This window comes from Rutilus rutilus (genome assembly GCF_951802725.1).
Source record: "Rutilus rutilus genome assembly, chromosome: 2".
NCBI lineage: Eukaryota > Metazoa > Chordata > Actinopteri > Cypriniformes > Leuciscidae > Rutilus > Rutilus rutilus.
The window spans coordinates 33363090-33384988 of NC_140210.1; the positions used below are offsets into that span (position 1 = coordinate 33363090).

Here is a 21899-nt window from a genome sequence, read left to right on the forward strand (position 1 = left end):
TCATGAATAATTTAACCACTATCGTAATGCATTTTAGCACTTATATTAGTAATTCACAGTTACACCTTTAAAATCTATAATGCATTAAAACATGATTAACACCCAATTTCATGGTTCATGTTACAATGCATTATACTTTATAATGTAAAACCTTGAATACATAAGCATTATAATCTATCATAACTCTGGTTACAATTATTTATGACAATTTAGTCAAGCCACTTTACCTAAGTCTTTTATAATGCATTATAAGAGTATTCATAATGTGCGTTATAATGCGATATATCTTGTCATAAATAACTGTAACCAAAGTTAAAATGCATTATAATATTTGCACATTCCTTGTTACATCTGAAATTGTTTGTTGTGTTTTAATGCATAATATTTTCAAAGGCTTGACATAAGTATTATAATGTATTAGGACTGTGGTTATAACAATTATTCATGATGCGATTATAAGGTCCATTAAAAGTAATAATTAATGCATTAAAAATACTTTTATAATTCATTACACATAAAGGCTTTAAGTACCAAAATATTTAATGAACTAAAACAAGGGATGCACTAATGCAATATCTGTGCACAGATACCAAACAATTACTAATACAATAGATAATAATAGATATCTTCCACAGCCGGAATTATTTTTATTTTATTTATTTTTTATTCTTTGCTAACATGTTGTTTTTAAACCATGATAATTAATTACATATATTTGAAAGAAATTTAAATAATCATTTTATTCACTAGCAAGTGTTCCACATTTATTTAGCTGATGTTATATGCTTTATAATAATATAATATAATATAATATAATACAATAATATGTGTAGTATATTATGGACAAATGTAATTTCTCCTTAAATTTTGTTGTACACAAAACAGTTAATGAATTAATAGTTATCAACATTGTAATTAATGCTTCTGCTGCTGCAGTTAATTAATTTTGAAAGTAGTTTTTGTTGTTGTTGTTATTTTGTTTTTGTTTTTTTGCAACGATTGAGCATTGTTCCTAATCATAGACACATCTGTCGTGTAGTAAATGCAGTGGTGAATCAGAGGCCATTTCACAAGAGTGAACACTTTAGTGCTTTAGTCAGTTGGTCTGAGCTCAGTAGATTCAACACACACACACACACACACACAGTGGTGTATCAGTGGCAGCACATAATGTTAATGGCACTTAATTTGTTGGTTGGGATTGGCAGGCTGGTGTGAGCCCTGCTCCCAGAGGATCTGCCTGTAATTGTGTTTCATATCATAAATATATAAATAACGCTTGCAATAATTAAAAAATAATAATTCTCCCTCACTCTTTCAGCCTCGCTGTTTCTTTTTCTCTCACTATCATTCACACACACACACACACACACTGGCTTTTCGTCTGGATGTCCTTTGCTTTTCTCTGTTTCTCTCTCACAATGCAGTGTAATGTATGGAGTGGAAGGTAATTAGGTTGCGAGCAGGACTCCAAAGCCACACGCCACAGAAGCGGAGGTGACTTTGCTCACTGTCTCATGAGTGTGTCCAGATCCCTGACAGGGAGCTGAGAGCCAGTCAGCTTAATTACTATTCACTCACTGCCCTCACCCTTTGCCTATGACTGCTCTCAGATCAGGGGTCTTTGACCATGTCTGATAAGCTGTTATTATATGCTAAGTGGTGGCACTGAGCCCACGCCAGTGTTTTGAACTGGTTTGGGAAGGTGATTATGTGTCTGTGAGATTGGTTTCAGAAAGACATGAGCGAGGAAAAGAACGAAGCCTTTTCACATAACAAGAAGACTGAAAATGTCAACAAGATGACAATTTTCAGATGAATAGCATAAAATTAGGCTTTCTCTTATTATTCATTAGGCTGTTTTGCTGCAAAATATTTGTTTTCATTTATTTATTTATTTTCATGCTATTTTACTCATTGTCTTCCCTTAATGCTGTGAGAGTGTGTGCTTTTGTGTGATGTGTGTGTATGTGTATATGTACATACCAGCGTCCAGCGTCCATTTGTTAATGGCTGATTTGATGGTAAATGGACTGCAAGCGGAGGTATATCCAAGATAAAGTGAATTTGGCAGCCACGGAAAGCAAGTGTGTGTGTGTGTGTGTGTGTGTGTGTGTGTGTGTGTGTGTGTGTGTGTGTGTGTGTGTGTGTGTGTGTGTGTGTGTGTGTGTGTGTGTGTGTGTGTGTGTGTGTGTGTGTGTGTGTGTGTGTGTGTGTGAAGAGAGAGAGAGATATTGTGGTTTCCTCGGCCTCACAACTTTCTGCAACGCACCAATGCTGTGTCCTGAAAGACAATTGTGGGCACTGTGGAGAACATTTCCAATTTCATGTGACCAAAGCTAGTGGAGCAGAAACATCACAAACAGAATGCTTAAATCATACTAGCTGCAAACCATCATACTTTGCTGGTTGGTTTTTTTTTTTTTTTTTTTTTTGAAGCAATGGATGATTTTTGTTCACGCTGCTTGCATTAATGTTAATCAATGCATTTGATACAGCTTCACAAACATGCACTTCATTTTTGATTTGCAGGAAAGAAAAACAACTCAAACTTTATTGTTTATAAAATCATTTACTTTTCATATTTATAGTAATGCATTTTTTTTAAAGTACTGCTCTATGTTGGTTCTTTTCATTTGCGGTTGTTATTTTTTATTTTCCTTTGGTTTAAAGTGGTTTTCTTTTCTTTAGGTTCTCCCATGCCATCCTCTCTCTCCAGTCCATCAGTCACTGAGCATTCCCATTCTCAACCACCCTCACCCAATCTCCATGACAACCAGAGTTCCATCTTAAGTAATGCCACCACGCAGGCGGCACAGGACTCTGATTCGGAAGAAGAGTACACGGCCGTTCTCTATAGACCCGTAACACAGCCTGCCCCCAGCCACAGCTGTAATGGTAAGGTAACCAGCCATCTCTTTCTCTCTCTCTCTCTCTCTCTCTCTCTCTCTCTCTCTCTCTCTCTCTCTCTCTCTCTCTCTCTCGCTCTGTCCTCCCAGGTCTGCAGAGTAAGAAAAGCGTGAATGCTGTGTGTTCCTAGTAAAAAACACTGGAGTGAACTGTATGCAGGCTTTGTCTGGAAATGGTATTAATGAGAATGAGAATCTCACATCCAATGAGAGGTGTTTAAACTCTGAGTAGGTTAGGGGATGTTAAATGGACTTCAAATTGCACTCGAAAACCAATTTTGCATGCTAAAAATCATGTTCATCTGAGACCTGCTAGACTTGACTGATAAACTTTGAATGAAGTTGAAGGGATAGTTCGGCCACAAATTAAAATTATCCCTTTGTTTACTCACCCTCATGTCATTCCAAACCTGTAAGTATGGCTTTCTTTTTTTCTGTAGAACAAAAAAGCAGAATTTTGCAGGAATGTTCGCACTTCTTTCTTCTGTACAATGAAAGTAAATGAGGACCAAATCCTTTAAAGCTCAAAAAGCCCATATTATTGGTCCACTTTATTCCAAGTCTTCTGAAGTCATATAATTATGGAAGCTTGTTTCCCCCACAGAATAAAAAGTAAAAAAGGTAATTGCGACTTTTTTTGTCACAATTGCAAGTTAACATCTCACAATTCAGAATTGCGTCATATAAAGTCGCAATTGCGAGCTATAAAGTCGCAATTGTGTGTTATAAAGTCAGAACTGTGAGATATAAATTCGCAATTGCGAGAAATGACTTTTTCTCAGAATTGCATGTTTATACCTCGCAATTCTGACTTTATAACACACAATTGTGAGTTTTAAAGTTGTGAAATAAAACTCACAATTCTGAGGAAAAAAGTCGTCTTTTTTTTCCCGAACTGGACTTATATCTCGCAGTTCTGACTTTATAACATGCAATTGCGACTTTATAATACGCACTTCATACTTTATAGTGGTCGACCGATATTGTTTTTTTGATGGCCGATGCCGATATCTTAGAGAGCAGGATGGCCGATGACCGATATAAAGCCGATATGTTTATTATATACTTTATATTTATTTTAATCAATATTTTATACATTTTAAATAAATTAGAAAACAAATCTTTAAAATAAACGTGCTTATACTTTAGATGGCAACTTCTTGAATCTGCAATCCTATTACAGTATTTTTCACAAATAAAGTAATTGTTTAAAAAATATATGAATATGTGAATAAAAAGGAAGTAAACACTGTAACATTGCACTCAGTAATCTCATCTGGTAATATTGTGCACACTGTTAATCATTTTTTTTCAAATAAAGACAAGGTAACGCTAATATTACATACAGCACACAGTGAAAACGATATGAATATGACACAGTGGGCAACTGGATATAGCACAGCATATTTGAAAATGAAGGATTTAAAGTTTTTCGATCGCGTCTCCTGAAGCTGATCTTCTGTTCGCATTCACACGGACCGACCGTCACTCGCAGTAACACATTTATGCAGGCTACAAATGCACACTTCACAAGATATCACAAGATAAATCTGCAAGGTTTGTGAAATTAAATGTTTATTAGATATTCAGAGATTTGTTTAAATGATGTAGATGCGCATTTGCTGAATGTTGCCAGTAATTGAGAAAGTTTTTTAGCCTAATTGTTTGCCTTTTCTGTAACAAATAATATAAAAGCAACACTTTTTCGCATACCATTTACGTTCTTTGTTTACCAGTTCTGTCTAACAAAGTATTAGATATGACTGACAGAGATCGTAAACTAATGAAGACGGAGAATGTGAGTGAGCGCTGTGTGATCAGGCTCTGCCGTTCTCTTCTAGGCTGGTGTTCTCAGCGCCACCCGTCAAAATAAAAGTCCCGCTTCCAACACATCGGCACAATCAGAAAAACTTATCGGCCGATGCCGATATTTTAAAAGTGCCAAATATCGGCCGATATATCGGCGTTGGCGATATATCGGTCGACCACTAATACTTTATATCTCACAATTCTGATATATAAAGTCAGAATTGCCTATCGCTGAAAATCTTGCTGTAAAGGTCTTGACAGTTGCAGGCAAAATCACAGCTTGGACATTGCGCTAGAAAGTCATGTGGGTTTTTAAAGATATATTATGATAAAATTTTCATTCCTGGGTGAACTATCCCTTTAAAAAATAAGCCACGAATAGAATGTGTGTGCTTTTACTCGGAGCGCATTCTGTTTTATGTGTTCTGTTCTCATCTCTCCAGCAGCTATGCTTTGAGCCTCCTCCTGTTATTGTTTTCATCTTGTGTCTTTTCAGGCACTAACACAAACAAACACTATGCTGGTGTGTTCTTGTCCTCATGCACCATGACCTCTGTGTCTTTGTTTGAGAGCCTTAGGAGCTCCAGCTGTCATCAACATCGTCTTAAGCCAGCATCCCACTAGCCGATTTTTCATGCGTATGCTTCATTTACATAGTCATTGGAGAATCAGAGGGAGTCTGTAAGCGCCGCCGCGTCTCTCAGCGGGCGAGTGTTAACAGCCCCAGCATCCAAACTCCCTGCCGACCCTCTGAAAACATCTAGCAAAGTTTAAAAAGTATCAAAGGCAGTCAGATGTGGCCTCAGTTGTGACCAATAAGCTTCTTCTTAATGAAAATTTAATGTGACACTATCTTGCTCTGATCTGATCCCAAAAAAATAAAAATCCTCACAAAACCATTAAACAGCTTGCGCCAGCACAAACCCTCTTTTGTCGTTAAAAAACTACTGTCAGGATTTACTAAAGTCACGCTCTGAAAAAGTAGCGCTGAAAAGGCGTGGACAGTTATTTTTGCGGCTGACTTTATCGCATATACATTTGTAAGAGTTTCACTTTCAGACGCAAAATCTATGGGAGAAGAGTATTTGAATGTATTCATGCAAGATGATTTACTAAGGTTTGTACTCGTCAATTTACTGGTATTTGCGCCAGTATTTAACTCCCAAAAAAGCAGCTCTACCCTGCTCTTGGTAGATTGCGTTGGTCATTATGGAAATGATCCGGATGCCTCTGTTCTCTTTAATTTGTGTGTGATCATGTCTGTAGATCATGCGCAGAACTTTCCATTCCCATCAGCGCTTTTTTGGTATTATGTTTAGTAAACCTGGCCTTAAGTCTATATATATATTATATATATATATATATATATATATATATAGTTGTAGTTCTTCTATTTCATCATCTTGTGACAGTGAATTGGAGAGAAATGTCACAGACTTTCATTTTGTCTGTCACCACTTTTCCATTCTTAATCATTGAGTGACAGAAGCAGTTTCAGCAAAACCCCAACTACAATCGATTCGCTTCAAGTCGGCCAGTGAGACATTGGTATTAAAATGTTACAAACTTATAAGCACATTTGAAACTTATAAATGAATGGTTTCACAGTTGTACTCCACACAATCCAAAACGTGTATCTTATTCTTAAGCTGCCATTCATTTAAATCAACCTGCAATATCACCAGCAGACCTGTCAAGATTCACTTTCTTCACTCTGTGTTGTTGACATTGGTGTCGATGTATTTTTACCTCTAAAAGCCTGCCTTAAACAGAAACATTTCATTTGGCCCAGTATTTATCCATGATTAGATTTGCTTTATGAGGGGAATGCACGGAGTTACTTTACCATTGTTTATTCGGGGGAATAGCGTGGCAAATTAAATTTAGGGCTCTCCTCTGCATAATTCCTACATTCTGCAGCGCAGGAAAGTATGTTGCTTTAAGAAGACTTTATAGGATATAGGACTGTATGTCTCCCTGCAGTGACATCAGGAAGGTTGACAGACTTTACTTCTGAGCTCAGACAGGACCACACATGTCCAGATGTTTACAGTATGCTGCTTTTAAAGAAAACTCACCTTCTATTCATCCATACGATGTGATCTAAACCCTAATCAAAAGCAGCTCCAGTTAAAAGAAGAAAAAAAGTGGATCAGTGTCAGGCTGTTCATAATGGAGGAGCTTTTATCTGAAGTGAGGGGCTTTCTCGATAACCATCTGAATTCACAGTGATGCAGGCTTGACTAGAAAACCCCACGTTTACCGCCAGTAAGTCTTTTAGGCCGACTTGCGTGTGGCTGTCAAGTGGGGATGAGGAAGCACTCCAAGCACTGACATCTCATCATTTGAAGTGATCATCAATATTTGTAATGAGTGGAGGTGCTGTTGCTAATCGTTGCGGAGACGCAGAGGTGCCCAGACAACTTAGCAGATCAAACTGGAATGAAGAGAGAGAGAGAGAGAGAGAGAGAGAGAGAGAGAGAAAGAGAGAAGGTGGGACAGGTTGAAAAAAGGCTCCAGTACACATCCTCAGAGGTTTTAATAGTCTGAGAGTAGACAGCAGGTCAGTGCACCGGCTCCTGTCTGCAGCCCTCCATATTAAACGGCAGAAGGAACAGGAAAGTAAGAGACAGAGGAGAGGAAGGGGAGGTCGAGTTGGAGTAATGGTATTTATTTATTTATTTCAACGCAATCTCAGCTATTTTGACTTATTTATTTCAAGAAACGGCTAAAGAAACATATTTTTCGTCAATACTTGACCCAGTAATACTAACACTTACTATTCTATTATATTTCTATTCTGTCTATTTATGTATGTATTTATTTAACTAACTGGCACTTGTCACAGCACTTACATATTGTTGATTTGATTGCTTCTATTGTTCTCCTCATTTGTATGTCGCTTTGGATAAAAGCGTCAGCTACATGATTAAATGTATTTAATCACTTCATGCATCTTGATGGATCAAATTGTATTTAATAATTAGTTAAATTATACATATAAATACACTAAGATTTTAAGGACATGAATCAGAAAATGAATTATGTATTTATTGGATTTAAGGGGTTATTTACCCATAGTCATGACATTGATCATTGATTGCTTTTTATCATTTGTTTTTATTAAATAAAATACGTTTTATTCAGCAAGGGAAAAAATGATCAAAAGTGACAGTAAAGACATTTATACTATCACAAAAGATTTCTATTTCAAATAAATGCTGTTCTTTTGAACTTTCTATTCATCAAAGAATCCTGAAAATAAAATGATCAGGGTTTCCACAAACATTTTAGGCAGCTTTTCAACTTTGATAATAGATATGGGTGGAAAGACCAAATGTAAAAAGCATTTTCATATGCATAAAAAACCTATTCAAGAATTCCTCTCTGTGAGTATCTATTCATCTGCATATGTTAGACTTCTATGCTGGAGCTTTGCCTTTCTTTGTGAAAAAATAAGAATACAGATTGAGAAAAAGGGTCCATAGAATAAGCACACACTATTCTGGTCAAGACCCGCTCGAAATGCAGAATATGGATCAGAAGGATAGACAGACAGACAGCTAACAAGAGCTAAGTCCGTCAAGAGCGATTACCCTCCGCCTGCGTAACCCATCCAACGTGGACTCTTGTTGTCAATTAGCCAGCCGGGGGTCCTGCTGAAGCGGACTCTCTCAAACTGAGCCTCGGGTCACCAGTCCTGTCGGGCTCCTCTTCTCTCACGCACCGATTGCTGTTGTCAGGTGCAGTGGGCATGAAAGCAGCAATTTTATAGCACAGGAACTCCAATAACGTTTACCGGGGCCGACGGAGGCCTCCGACTCCTGTGCCTTGCTCACTCAGCCACGTGTGTTGCTTAAGTTCCTACTGTTTTTCGCTTTCTTGCTTCTAACTTCCATTCTCTTCACTTCCTCCTTGTTTTCTCAGTGAACAGGGAGAGAAAACTGGTGTATGGGCCACAGTTTAAATTAGGCGACCACATCAGTGCCTGCTAGAGAATGAACATGAGAGCATTTACTATGATCCAGCTCCAGATGGGGGGCAGTAATGGTCCATTGGGGCTGTAAAAGTTGATGAATCAGGGTTGGATGCAGATCAGAAGCATCGTTCTCTCAAACAGAGAGAGGTTAGGTAAGGGCTAGAATAACACCTCTGAAAATAGATTCTGAGAACTGTTTGGTTTAGGAGGACCAAGCTCCCAAGACTTTGCATTGTACAGCATTGGGCTTCACACATTACCAAGGAAAACCGAAAGTTTTCTTCTTAATTGCAGTTAGATCTTATTTAATTTAAATTTTTAATAAAAAATAAAAAAATGTTTCAGACAAATATAAGACTATATATGAAATGTATAAGCCTATACATTTGTGTAAGCCTATACATTTGCACAAAAAAAATGATAAGAAACTTATAAGCCTATACATTTGCACACAAAAAAAAAAATTTGCATGAGCAAATGTTTTCACATACATTGCCGGTCAAAAGTTTGGAATAATTTAGACAACCATTACTCCAGTCTTTAGTGTCAAAGCATTCTTAAATGCTGATTTGGTTATTATTGGTTATTTTATCAATGTTGAAAACAGTTTTTGCTGCTTAATATTTTTGTGGAAAAATATTGATGAATAGAATATTCAATGTACTTGAAACAAAATAAATATTTTGATACATACATGAGTACATTTATGAGTATATTGAATATATATGAGTCCTTTCTGGAAGAATAAAGTAATTTATTTATTAATTTCTTAATTATTCCAAACTTTTGAGCGGTATTGTACGTGAGTAACTTCTACATAAAAGTTTATTTTGTTCACTTTACTATGATTCTAAATGTATAATGCATAGGAAGAATCCTATACAAATGCTAAGTGTGTCCAAATATATAGAGTTTGAAAAGCTGCTGCAAAGCACATCTTGTGTGCTTTCTTTGTGCAAGTTTCTTCCATCACTCACTCAAATGTGATGCAACTCGTGGGATTCCACATTGGGTTATTTATAATGGATTTAAGTTTTAAAGATTAATATTGTACTTCATTCTGAAAGGATCCTTGTGTATTGTCTTGCTGGAGGTCTGTGTGTGGTTGCACCAAGGTTGCATGGAGTCATTTTGACACCAGTAATACGTCTTTCTGTCTGTCTGTCTGCCTCTCTTTGTGTAACATTTACTTCACTGGGCTGGTAGGAAGAGCTTCCACTCGGATTAGATGTAATTGGGAGCACAACTGGATGTCAGTTACAGTTCAGTGTAACACTCAACTCTCTGTGTGTGTGTGTGTGTGTGTGTTGGTTTGTGTTGCTTGGCACCCCTCTGCTGCAGCAAACATTCATTCTCACCTGCTCATTAAAAATACATTACCACCCAAAACGTTTCGTCATCAGCTTTTTAAATAATGCTCATTCTTCCTGAGAGCTGTCGATGTCAAACAAGGTAATGGGTTGTCCAGCACCTGGCACAGCTAGCGATTAGCCTGCCCATCAGCTTGTAAATGATCACCTTCCTGAGCAAACCCCTAACCTTGAGCGTACTCGTCGTGGATATTCATGAGCTTCCTGCTGGTCACGGTTAGCCAAGCAACACCTGTTGAATTAGCGCAGACCCGATGGATACTACAGGAAAAATATTCCATGAACATTTTCCAACCCGTTTTTGGCACAAAGAAGACAATAGGCCTGAGGTTGTTGAAAGGACAACATTTTTCAAATGTGTTTCCTCTGGTTTTCTCATCTCAAATTAGAAGCTGTTTATCACAGCTCTGCATTCAATTTGATGTTGCATACAATATCATATAGCCTTGCAACTCATGCGTTATTGCCTCGGAAATACAACCTTGCACTTCAGTTCACCTCCAAGTGGTAATATCAGGGGACTCATCAAAGTGGAAAAAAAATAATATCCCTCTAAACCCCACAGCAATTACTCTGAATTACGCCAAATTATGAACCTGCAATTCAGCTCTGAGGCTGAGGATTAATGTCAGAATCCCTCCACTTTGTTGGTACATCTTAAATTGCCTTTCACTACCAACACGCACTTTGACAGTTTGAGAAATTTACAACCTTCTGAATGGTGTAATTACTTTTCTTTGTTTCCCTCTCCCTCGCTTTCTGTTCATTTTTTCTTGAAATATTCTTTTTTTTCCCATTTTCTCGCCAGAGTGTGTCATGCAGGCTAGAGGTTCGATTCATCTCCGGTAATGATTTGCCCTTGAGTTTGTCAATATTTAAAAACCACTTTGTCCCCCAGAAAATCATAGACAGCCAGGCAGATAAATGTCACAACCTGCTGATATTTATCTTTTATAAATAGCACACTGTCCGAATGTTTGACGAGCGCTGATCCTTGGCGAGCAGGAACAGGGAACTCAGCTTTCTCTTTTCCATTTGCTTGACCTACAATTTCAGCAGTGCCGCCCAAAACGAGGGGCCTCTACTTTACCTCAGACATGCCGCCATTAATAACCGTTCAAAGCCACCGTCTGCTGTTCTTTGATGGTGGGAGCCCACATATCTCCCACAGTGCCACAGACTGGTCGAAATTTTGCAGAGTGAGTCGAGTGGTGAGCTGTCCTTTCTGCCTCTGTTCATTACTCTTTAGTAATGGCTGTTCTCTGTTGGGGGTTGATGCTAAATTGGCTGTTAGAGGCCAGAATCCTGTACTGGCAGTGGCAATATAGGAAAAGACAGCAGGAGAGACCTTGAATCACCCACCTTTTTCTTTTTTCCCCACCTTCTTTTCTGAAGAATTGGATGTCTTCTCTTCAATGCACCCATATCGGAAATCCCTACCCCCACCCCACTCACCCGGCCGCACACATACAAACACACACCTGTCAGCCATAGACCTTATTCACAGCAGCACCATCTTTGATTTTTAATGGGAATGAAAGCGAGGCTGTGAGGGACAGACATGCATCTCTTCAATGGGCTGTACTGTTGTTTAATGTGTTTTTAGATTGTTCTGTTCATGAAACACTGGAAAAATATCTTTCCAAGAAATTTCAGTTGACAAAAAAATCCCGACAATATAAGCTGTGGAAAATTGTAAGTAATCTATAAGCTTTATACAGCTTTTTACAGCGGATGCCATTGGAAACACGGCAAGTCTATCCCTCACAGCCTCACTTTCATACAGTACCTGTCATGGCGCTGCTCTGAATAAGGTCTATAGACGCTTCACAACAGAGGCATTTTCAATTCTTTCTGGGTCATTGATCAGAGGGTATGTGGTATCCGGTCCAGATCCAATACAAAGAGACAAGGCCTGCATACAGTGACAAAGGCTCGATCTTTCCTTTTTAGAGGAAAACACTGATTTTAGCCTCTCATCATAAAATGATAGTCTAGTGTCAAGCATTTGCTGTAGTTTAGCTCTGGCTTTTAGCTAATCAAGTTATGCTGTTTTTTTAACAGTTGCATTCACAAGACAGCTTTTCGTGTGAATCCTGCTCTCTGTTTATTGTTTATTACTCTCACCACAAGCAATCTTCAGGGTTCCCACCGGTCCTTGAAATCCTTGAAAGTTTGTGGATCTGGAAAAAAAAATGTCAAGGCCCTGGACAGTTTTTGAAAATAAACATACATAGATACAGGTCCTTGAAATTGCTTGAATTTATTTTGTGCAAGACGTTTTCTGTAAAAAAATTCCATATTATTCCCTCCGGTCCGCTAATGTGTTATTTCGCCAACACTTCGTGGCCTATGCATACTAACTTAAATATGTTCTGTCAATGACTGTATATTGTGTTCAATTAACCACCCCGAGCCGTGTGGAGCACTTTTATGATGGATAGATGCACTTTTTTGCTTCAATCTGATGGTTGCAATCCACTGCCATTATAAAGCTCGGAAGCATCAGGGTGTTTATTAATATAACTCCGATCGTATTCGTCTGAAAGAAGAAAGTCATATACACCTATGATGGCTTGAGGGTGAGTAAATCATGGGCTAATTGAACTACTCCTGAAGTGAACTACTCCTTTAAAAGCATTTTCAAATATATTAAAACTTCTGGTTACATGAGCCTAAGCTCTTTTCAATAAAATCCATGCAAAAGTTAATATCAGATAATTTTAGAATACAGTATAGGATGTAATGAATATTCTTCAGTTTTATGCAAAACAGAAATACGACAAATAGAATATCAGATCTCTGGCATATGGTCAAAAGTAAATGCAAAAAAATGCTTTTTTTCATAGTTGTGTTTGACACATGAAAACTGTAATAATGTATCTTACAAGGTAACACGAATGTAACCACAATCACTTGCAATCACTTGAAATGTGTCCCCACATTAAGTCCTTAAATTTGAGGGTATTGGACCTGGAAAGTCCTTGAAAGGTCCTTGAATTTGAAGTTAACCAAGGTGTGGGAACCCTGAATCTTGCTCCTCAGACATAAACGTGCTTCTCAAAGAGTTTTGTTCAACCCAGGACACAATGCTTGTGTGCACTGATTGGTTCTTATATTAATCCTTTGTTTAGGGGGAAAATAGTATTCCTTGTTGACTTGGAATGCTAGGCATGATGAAACATGATTTATTTGAGGTTTTATATTATTTAAACAACTTAGTATAGTGCAGAATTCTTGTGTTCCATAAAAAAAAAAAAACAGTTTCAAAATGGTTTTGTGTTGGTAGGTAAATTTTACATTTAAAGCAATTAAATTCATTTTATTTTTAACAAGAGCACAATTTAAATATCCAATTATTTTGTTTTATTTACATTTTTTTTAAAGTAAAAAAAAAAAATTCAACGTTAAAAAATCTGAGGGGGCATGATGCTTCTGTTAGTCATTATTTTTTAAGAAACTTCCACTTTGTCCACCAGTTCTGTCGTCCATCCTGTTGTGACATTGTTAGATGTGACGTCTGTGATCTGCGCACATGATGGAAGCCTTGGCATTGTCTGTCTGGCTGCATTATGTTCCAGTGATGCGAATCATATTTGTATAATGTGTTTATCTGTGGGGAAGTTGAGAGTTTGATATGTCACTCAGCTTTTTGCATGGCCGCCCACTCCCCACTGCGTTCTGCATTAATCCCCCCGCCAATGAAATAGAGAGAAGTTCTGCAAGGTGAAACATGACAGGCTGCCACATTGTTGACAAATAACCTTTCCTTCCATTCCTGTCAAGCCCCCCGAATGACAGCTTTAGCTTTCAACGACTGGTGCGCTTTTGAAATGTCAATTTAGCATCTTGACACATATTGACGACAGATAGCTGACATTTTACAGGCCTTTCAGTTAGGAAAGCGAGTAATCCCACTTATCATAATGCCAGACATGCTGCAATAGAAGAAAGTAACACTGAACTTCTCATTTCTTCATTTAAAAAAAAGTGATGTTCTCACATCAGACTTCATCCAGAGGGAATGAGTGAGAAGGACTCAAAACACATCTGACAGGATGTCTCAGTCTTCATTTCTTCAAATTTCTCAATCACCAGTCCATGAAAATGCACTACTCAGCTTGTCCAGGAGCGTCAAACCTTAAAAATCACTCACTCTCTTTTATGACATGTTTGGTAAAGGGATAGTTCTCTGAAAAAGCTATCATAATTTACTCACACTCCTGTGTTTACAAACCCATGGTCCATTTGGCATGTGTGCTGTCTTCCAAGTCTTCTGAAACCACACTATATATTTATGAGAAGATCAGACCTAAATATAAAGGTGAGAAATGCTGTTGAAAGTGGATAAGACCAAGAGCCACAACACACTTGTAGCCAGTCAGCAGTAGGGGGCGTGTCCAATCATGATGGGTGAGGAGAGAGAGTGAGCAAGAGAGAGATTTGATTGAAAGACTGTAGAAAGAGAGATGGCTGAGAGACAACAAACTCTTGCTTGTATATACTCTTGTGTAGGGGAGAGCCGGGACAGTTGAAACACTTTTCAGATAAATGTCGTTTTCTAAAATAAGGTTACAGATAGATTTTTTATTTTTTTGTGATTAACAACTCACATATGTGTTCTCTTAGTATCATGTGTTATTCGGTACAAATATAGAATGATTTAAGTAAAATATGACTTTGAACGGGAGTTGTGCTTTGTTTCAATCGTCCCGCCTGTGCGGGACGGTTGAAACACAGGGGTGGGACGGATGAAACATGACAGTTTAAATGGCAACTATTCATCTAATGCTTTTTTTTGTGAACAACACCTGACAAGTAACTTATGTACATATTGTTACAAACATATTTTGTAATTTATTTTCATTTAAAGGTTCATATTAACCATTTTTGTTCTGTCGCCCAATAAACAATAAGCGATAAGCCTATGCGCATTTTGTAATCTTTCTAACAGGCTATTTTGACGAAGACAGACAAATCAGTTTACAATTCATTTTCTTACATTTCTTCCTTGAGTCATATTGAGTGTTTGCTAGTTGAATAGCCTGTTATTATGAAGAAAACGAGGTCAACCAGACAACGATAAATGAAATGTATTGAATATTGAAGATTGGACAATTGATGATTATTACAGAGATAGCATGTGTTGCGTAATTGAAAATTAATTTGCATTAAAAGAAACACAAGTCTAGAAACAGTATATGAATCTATGAACAGTATAGGCTATGACCAGGTTTAACGGGCAGGACGCGCGGGCGGGACGGTTGAAACACTGTTTCAGCGCATCCTGTCATTTAAACCTCTTTTGCTCTTAAACTAAAAAACTCTGATTTTGCCCACTTAAGGGTGTGTTGCAGTACTAATACACCTGCCGTATTATCATTACAATGGCACATGAAACAATAAATCCAACTTGTCAGTCAAAAAAAAGTACCGCACGAAAGAATTCACTCACCGCATTCAAAAACAGCTTTGCGGCTTTAACTCCAAAACGACACGACGTAAAGAAGAAATGTTTTCGCGGGTATGTTAGGCACTGTGTGCTGTACGTGCTGACGAAATTTGACGTACATGACGTGAGTGGTTTTCAAGAACATCTCAGTGTTTCATCCGTCCCGCGTTTCAATCGTCCCGCCTCTCCCCTACTGTATGTAAAAAAAATTGCTCTTCCTTGTCATTTGTTCGTCATCTTCGCTTTATTTTTCACAAAACATTATTTTGCTTCACTTCATCTATGATGAAGAGACACTCTTGCATTGTGTGTTTGTGCATTTTGGGGGCGGAGCAATGAAAGGAGGGGGGTGTATTTGTTTGGGTTGGTTTCAAATATCAACAGTGTTTCTCAGAAATCACTTACTGCTCCTTCAAGTCATGGAAGAAATGATGTCCGAATCATGATGAACTTTTTAATTTTTTTATTATTTACTGTAGTTCTCAAAACGAGTCTCAATGATTCGTTCAATCTAGTAACAATCCACTGAAGATGAATATTATCACATTATAGAAAATAACTTTTAACAATGTATTTTGGTCTTTTTATCACACAAAGCTATTGTATGACTTCAGAAGAATTGGAATATAGTGCATAAATCGTATGGATCTTGTTTTAATTGCATGGAAAACAATAAACAGCACTTTATTTTACAAAATCCTTTGTGCTCCATTGAAGAATGAAAGAAACAGGTTGGGAATGACATGATGGCCAATGGGGAATGGGTAAATAATGTCCAAATTTTTATGTTTGGCTGAACTACTCTTTTAAACTGAGTGTGTGTTTTGTAATCTAGGGCAGTAGAGCTGGTGGCCAGCTACATCTACAGTGAGTTTAGCCTCGGCCCAGACGTGCTCTAGATATCAGAGACGATACCACTCTCCTTAATCACAGACTCCTGGGAACACCACCTTGTCCTTTCCTCTGTTTCCCATCCTCCTTAGTAGCTGAAAGAACCAAACCTCTCTCTTCCTCACACCCATTTCAGCCACACAAGGTATGTCACATAAATAAACGGTCTCATTACCCTTATGAATGTCCCACTGTGGATATACCACCGACAGCCCGTCTCAAAAGCTCAGTCCTCCTTTGGCTTTCTGCCTCTCACAGGACACAGCTCTATTAGGCCCCATTTAGCCATTCACTTCTCTTCCTTCCCACAACACGCAATTCCTGTCTGACCCCCTTTGCCCGACTCCGCCATTGTGAGCCAACGCAGCAAAGAGACATTGATGGACGCTGATGGACACTCCCCATTGAGCGACTCAGTCCTTCCTTTTGTAAAGCCTCTTTCAGGAGGAAAGGTTTACAAAATGAGCATTGAGAAAAGACAAGAAGGGGGGTTGATGTTCGATATGACAGGCCTCTCCGAATGCTCCCAGCTTTCTGACAGGTGTGGGTGAAGGACATGTGAGGTAATCTAGAGTTTGACAGCGCGAATATAAGCACTGACACTCTGGGTGCCAGGGCATTAGTGTTTCCGTTTCCTTGCACACACTGTCTCCCGCACACACACTTTCACTGCAGGTCAGATGTCTGCTGATGAACCATCACTGAAATACAAGCTCAGGCCCGAGATGTGCTGGTACAGATAAGCAGCACTTTCATTATTATTATTTTTTTACTAGCTATCACTCAGCCCCCATTAAGAGATAAACGACACTGGCTGTAATTTCAGGTCTGCCTGTGAAATCCTAATCAAATGGCTCTTAAAATATTTTTGCTGCACACGAGCATGACAGGCCACGTCCCATGAGTTACAGCAGGCAGGGTCATCCATCAGTGATCGTGTTTCGGTGCCATAAAACCTGCATCTGTCCCATCCATCGCCAGTGACTGACATGACCTGGCCTTCTCTCCAACTACTACATTCTCCTAGCCAGAGGAGAGGGACACGGGCTGGGTTACACTTCCCTTCACCAGAGGAGACCAAAGCAGGCTGACGTCTGAGCGTGGATGGGCTTTTGAGAGGGGTCAGGCCTGGAGGTCAGAGAGCGGGCTTAAGTCAGTGTTACTGAGCATGTAAAGGGTCTGTATGCAGAGTCCCTGGAGAGTGACAGACGTGATGAGGCTAACAGGGCCTGCTGCGTGACAAATGTCCATTCAAGTTCTGGAATGGCACCTGTGTTGCAAACATATGGCAGCGGAATTGAGACGTATTGGGGAGCCGTCTCCGAGAACAGCCATAAAGTTGTCGCCCCACAGTTTTTTTTGTGTTTGAGCTTGTGTGTGCGTGTCTGTTAGCATATTATATATCCAAATACATTATGTTCCTTTCTCCCTTGATATTAAATGGAGATAAGGTGAGCAATTGCTGAAAATGCTGAGCGTGTCAGATCAGCACACATGGTCGTCTCCTTCTACACTTCATTTACTCTCTCTTTATTTAATTTAACTTCTGCTAGCCAGGCAAGAAACAGCCAGAGACTATTAAATACAATTTGATGTCTGCTGTTGTATCATGTGGCTTCATGCCTTAACTCTTAATTTCTGGGATTAAAATGAAGATGAGAAAGTTTTTATTTTACTTGAGAAATCTTAGTTATGGTCCCAAACTGCAAAACCCAATTGTATTAATCAGTGCTTTTGTCTTGCTTTCCAGTAAATGTATTTAAACATTCTCCAAACAAGATACATTTACTTGTTTTGCCAAAATATGTTTTTCTTATAAAAATGCTTAATTTCTTAATACATTCCTGTAAATATATTCATATCTTGAATTTTCGTATACACTGCCAATTTAATTTCTTGCTGTATACACTAAATTTGGTTAGATATATCCTTGAAAGCAATTTTCATCATCATTTTCATTATAATATAATCATTTATGCAATAAAAAATCTCTTCCAGCTTTCTTTCTATTCCAAACCATTGCTGAATTTAAATCATTTTAATTTGGCTGTCATACACCCTTGTTATTGAGAATATTTTTTTCAGACATTAAATAATTAAGATGTCAGTATAAAAGATGAAAATATAAAATGACACTTTATCAAAACTAAAGATAAAAAGAAAAATATTCAAATCTGTCATATTTTTGGCCCACTGTGTCTTTTGAGTAAACTCAAAATAACAGGACTTGTCACTCTGAAACCAGTTCTTAAAAACCCTTTCACACGTAATTTAAAAATATTCTGGCTGACCCCCCAACGTGAGTTTTTCAAGGCGACCGTTATTTAGAATGTGTCACTTTATGGTTTCCATGGTGACGCGTCATTGCTTGTCACGTGACACACCGCAGCAACAACAGAGCTGAATGAATGATGATCTGCTTTTGTGTCATTTTTCCTTTTTTATTCAAAATATTCACAAATTTGTTAGATATGGCATGAAATATCTGATATTCCGATTGCCAAATATATGCAAGTGGAAGTGTTTTGTTTTTTAAACACCTTTATAACGATCGCGTTCGTTGAGCTGTATGCGCGATGGGCGTCGCCATCTTAGTTTGTGCCGCAGACGCAGTTCAGAGAATCGGATCTGTTGGATTTACAACACGTGAATTCATCCACTTCTCCCGAAATACATAAAAGTAAGTGGCTGGTGAACTGGGAGAGGAATAGAGTAAACTGTAAAGTTACTTACACAATGTGTATCTGATATGAATAAAACGTGTCTAATTATAATGGAAAGGATTATTATTGCCTCTTCCTTTGACATCAGTGTGCATTTTACAAACTCTAAATGTATTGTTTTTTTAGTACTTACATGTCTGAAACCTAAAATAAACATTATGTGGTTGAAAACACTGAAAAGTTGTGATATATGACAGCTCTGAGCGCGCCTGTCTCTGGCTCAGCGCCAGCCAACGCGCGAAAGCACATTTGAATTTAGCAGTTGATCACATCATGCACTGACCATTCTAATCACACCGGTGTGATCGTACACTCCAGGGACCAGCCTAGACTGATCACACCCGTGTGATCGTACGCTCCAGGGACCAGCCTAGACTGATCACACCGGTGTGATCGTACGCTCCAGGGACCAGCCTAGACTGATCACACCCGTGTGATCGTACGCTCCAGGGACCAGCCTAGACTGATCACACCCGTGTGATCGTACGCTCCAGGGACCAGCCTAGACTGATCACACCCGTGTGATCGTACGCTCCAGGGACCAGCCTAGACTGATCACACCCGTGTGATCGTACGCTCCAGGGACCAGCCTAGACTGATCACACCCGTGTGATCGTACGCTCCAGGGACCAGCCTAGACTGATCACACCCGTGTGATCGTACGCTCCAGGGACCAGCCTAGACTGATCACACCCGTGTGATCGTACGCTCCAGGGACCAGCCTAGACTGATCACACCGGTGTGATCGTACGCTCCAGGGACCAGCCTAGACTGATCACACCCGTGTGATCGTACGTGCGAAAGGGTTAATATTTTATGCAACTCTTGTGTTAAGATTTTTAATTGGGAAAACAAGACAAAAATATATTTTTGGCCAATGCAGCATTACACTTGTGCTCAATATATTAAATAGGAAATTAAACATGTTAAACTGCTGTTTTTACTGTTTGTATAGCAACACCCATATGGGCCAACTATTAACCTAAGCACAAACTATGTTAATGTGAAAGAGACTTATCATGTAGTTTATTTGTCAGACTGCCTGCCACCTCAGGTTTTTTATGCTTGTGTTAACCTCTATATAGATGTGCTCTGAACAGTTCCAATGCTGTATTATTTATAGGAATTTCCTTCCAAATTGATCAGACTACTCCTGTGAGCCTCAGTGTGTGTCACCCCTCTTTGAAAGTGTATCTTCCTTAGGCACAATGGCACAGAAAGTTGTGTTTACTTATAGGGGCAAAAACTAATTGAGTACAGAAAAGCACCTTTCCGACAAGGATTGTGTGTCTGACAGACTGATTATCATGGGAATGAACAGTACCATGCGCCATCAGTTGCAGAGGAGGCTGGAAATTGAATTTTAACAGACTCAACAGTCCCTCTTTCCTCTCCCTCCATTGTTTTTGATTTTGTTGTGCTCTTTGAAGCCAGCAGCTGCAGAGTAGATAGGACCCAATGGAACGTGTTCACCCAGACTATGGAAATGTACCCAAGCACTCCCTCGACAACACTATGAGAATCCAATCTGAAAGCTGTCTGTGCTCTCTCACTGCCTCTAGGATTCAGGTACTTGCTTTGTTTTGGTCAAAGAATAGATCAATCCTTGTTTTTGTGTGTGTGTGTGTGTGTGTGTGTGTGTGTGTGTGTGTGTGTTGTGTGTGTGTGTGTGTGTGTGTGTGTGTGTGTGTGTGTGTGTGTGTGTGTGTGTGTGTGTGTGTGTGTGTGTGTGTGTGTGTGTGTGTGTGTGTGTGTGTGTGTGTGTGTGTGTGTGTGTGTGTGTGTGTATGTGTTACAGCCCATCTTGAGTTTTTTTTTGTACATGGATGACTTTTAGGGTGGAAACAGTGCAGTGCAGTGCAGACCTCAGACAAAAGCTTGAAGCTAGATGTGTTGTGATTCCCAACAGATTTGCACTCATGTATCTATGTTTTGCCTTAAGCAATCCATACCACACCTGTCTTCTTCTTTCAGCCTCTCAGCAAACCTTTCTTACCCTCCTCATTCTCTCAGCACATCATATTTTTACTTGAATAGAGCACACTGTATCCCAGTATACTGCGGGGGTGGTCAGAACATCCTCCGTTGAGCTCTTTGATTCATGATCAGCTACACACACCTGAGCCGCGGGGATAAAAATGCATCATCATTAGGGGTGTTCTGTTTGACAAAAATCATACATATCATGCTGATATTATGTATCACAATAGTGTTATTTTTGCAGAAAATTCAACCTCTGAATTTGACTAGGTACGTCTTAAGCCATTGTAAAATAAATGTATGCATACTTGCACACCTGTGACAGTGTGACCACACATCTGTTGAATTTTATTATAATGTGGCAGGTTCCAATGTTGCTTGGCAACCTTGAACAACCTACAGTAGGGCTTTTCAAACTTTTCATACATTTTGTTGTATATTATAAACTTTTTTTTTTTACTGTGTGAGAAAAAATATTAAGAATACTTGTTTTTTTATAAAAAGTAAATTAAAGATGATAATAAATAATTGCTTTTTATTTTGGCAATTTAATAAAACCATAATTATTATTGTAATTGTAAATGTATCATAATGTATTATTTGGAAAATGTAGAAATGTTAAATTAAGCATATTTAATATCTTACGTTTTGGGGGGGGGGGATTACAGATTGCACGTAGAGGTTAATATTCGTATTACACTGTTACAACTTGGGTGTTCAGACTAAGAACCAAGTGAAGAAAAGGTTCAAAGAGATAGTAGAGCACTTGACAAACACAATTCGTAT

At 38.6% G+C, this 21899-nt stretch overlaps 1 protein-coding gene across 2 annotated transcripts in view; it reads left to right on the forward strand.

Moving 5' to 3' along the window:
- Positions 1-21899, forward strand: part of tenm3 (teneurin transmembrane protein 3) — a 275119-nt gene that overhangs the window by 147290 nt on the left and 105930 nt on the right. For both annotated transcript variants that reach the window (XM_084399638.1, XM_084399639.1), the window contains one exon: positions 2692-2898. In XM_084399638.1, the coding sequence (XP_084255764.1) occupies positions 2692-2898 (207 nt within the window). The remainder of the gene's footprint in view (positions 1-2691; positions 2899-21899) is intronic.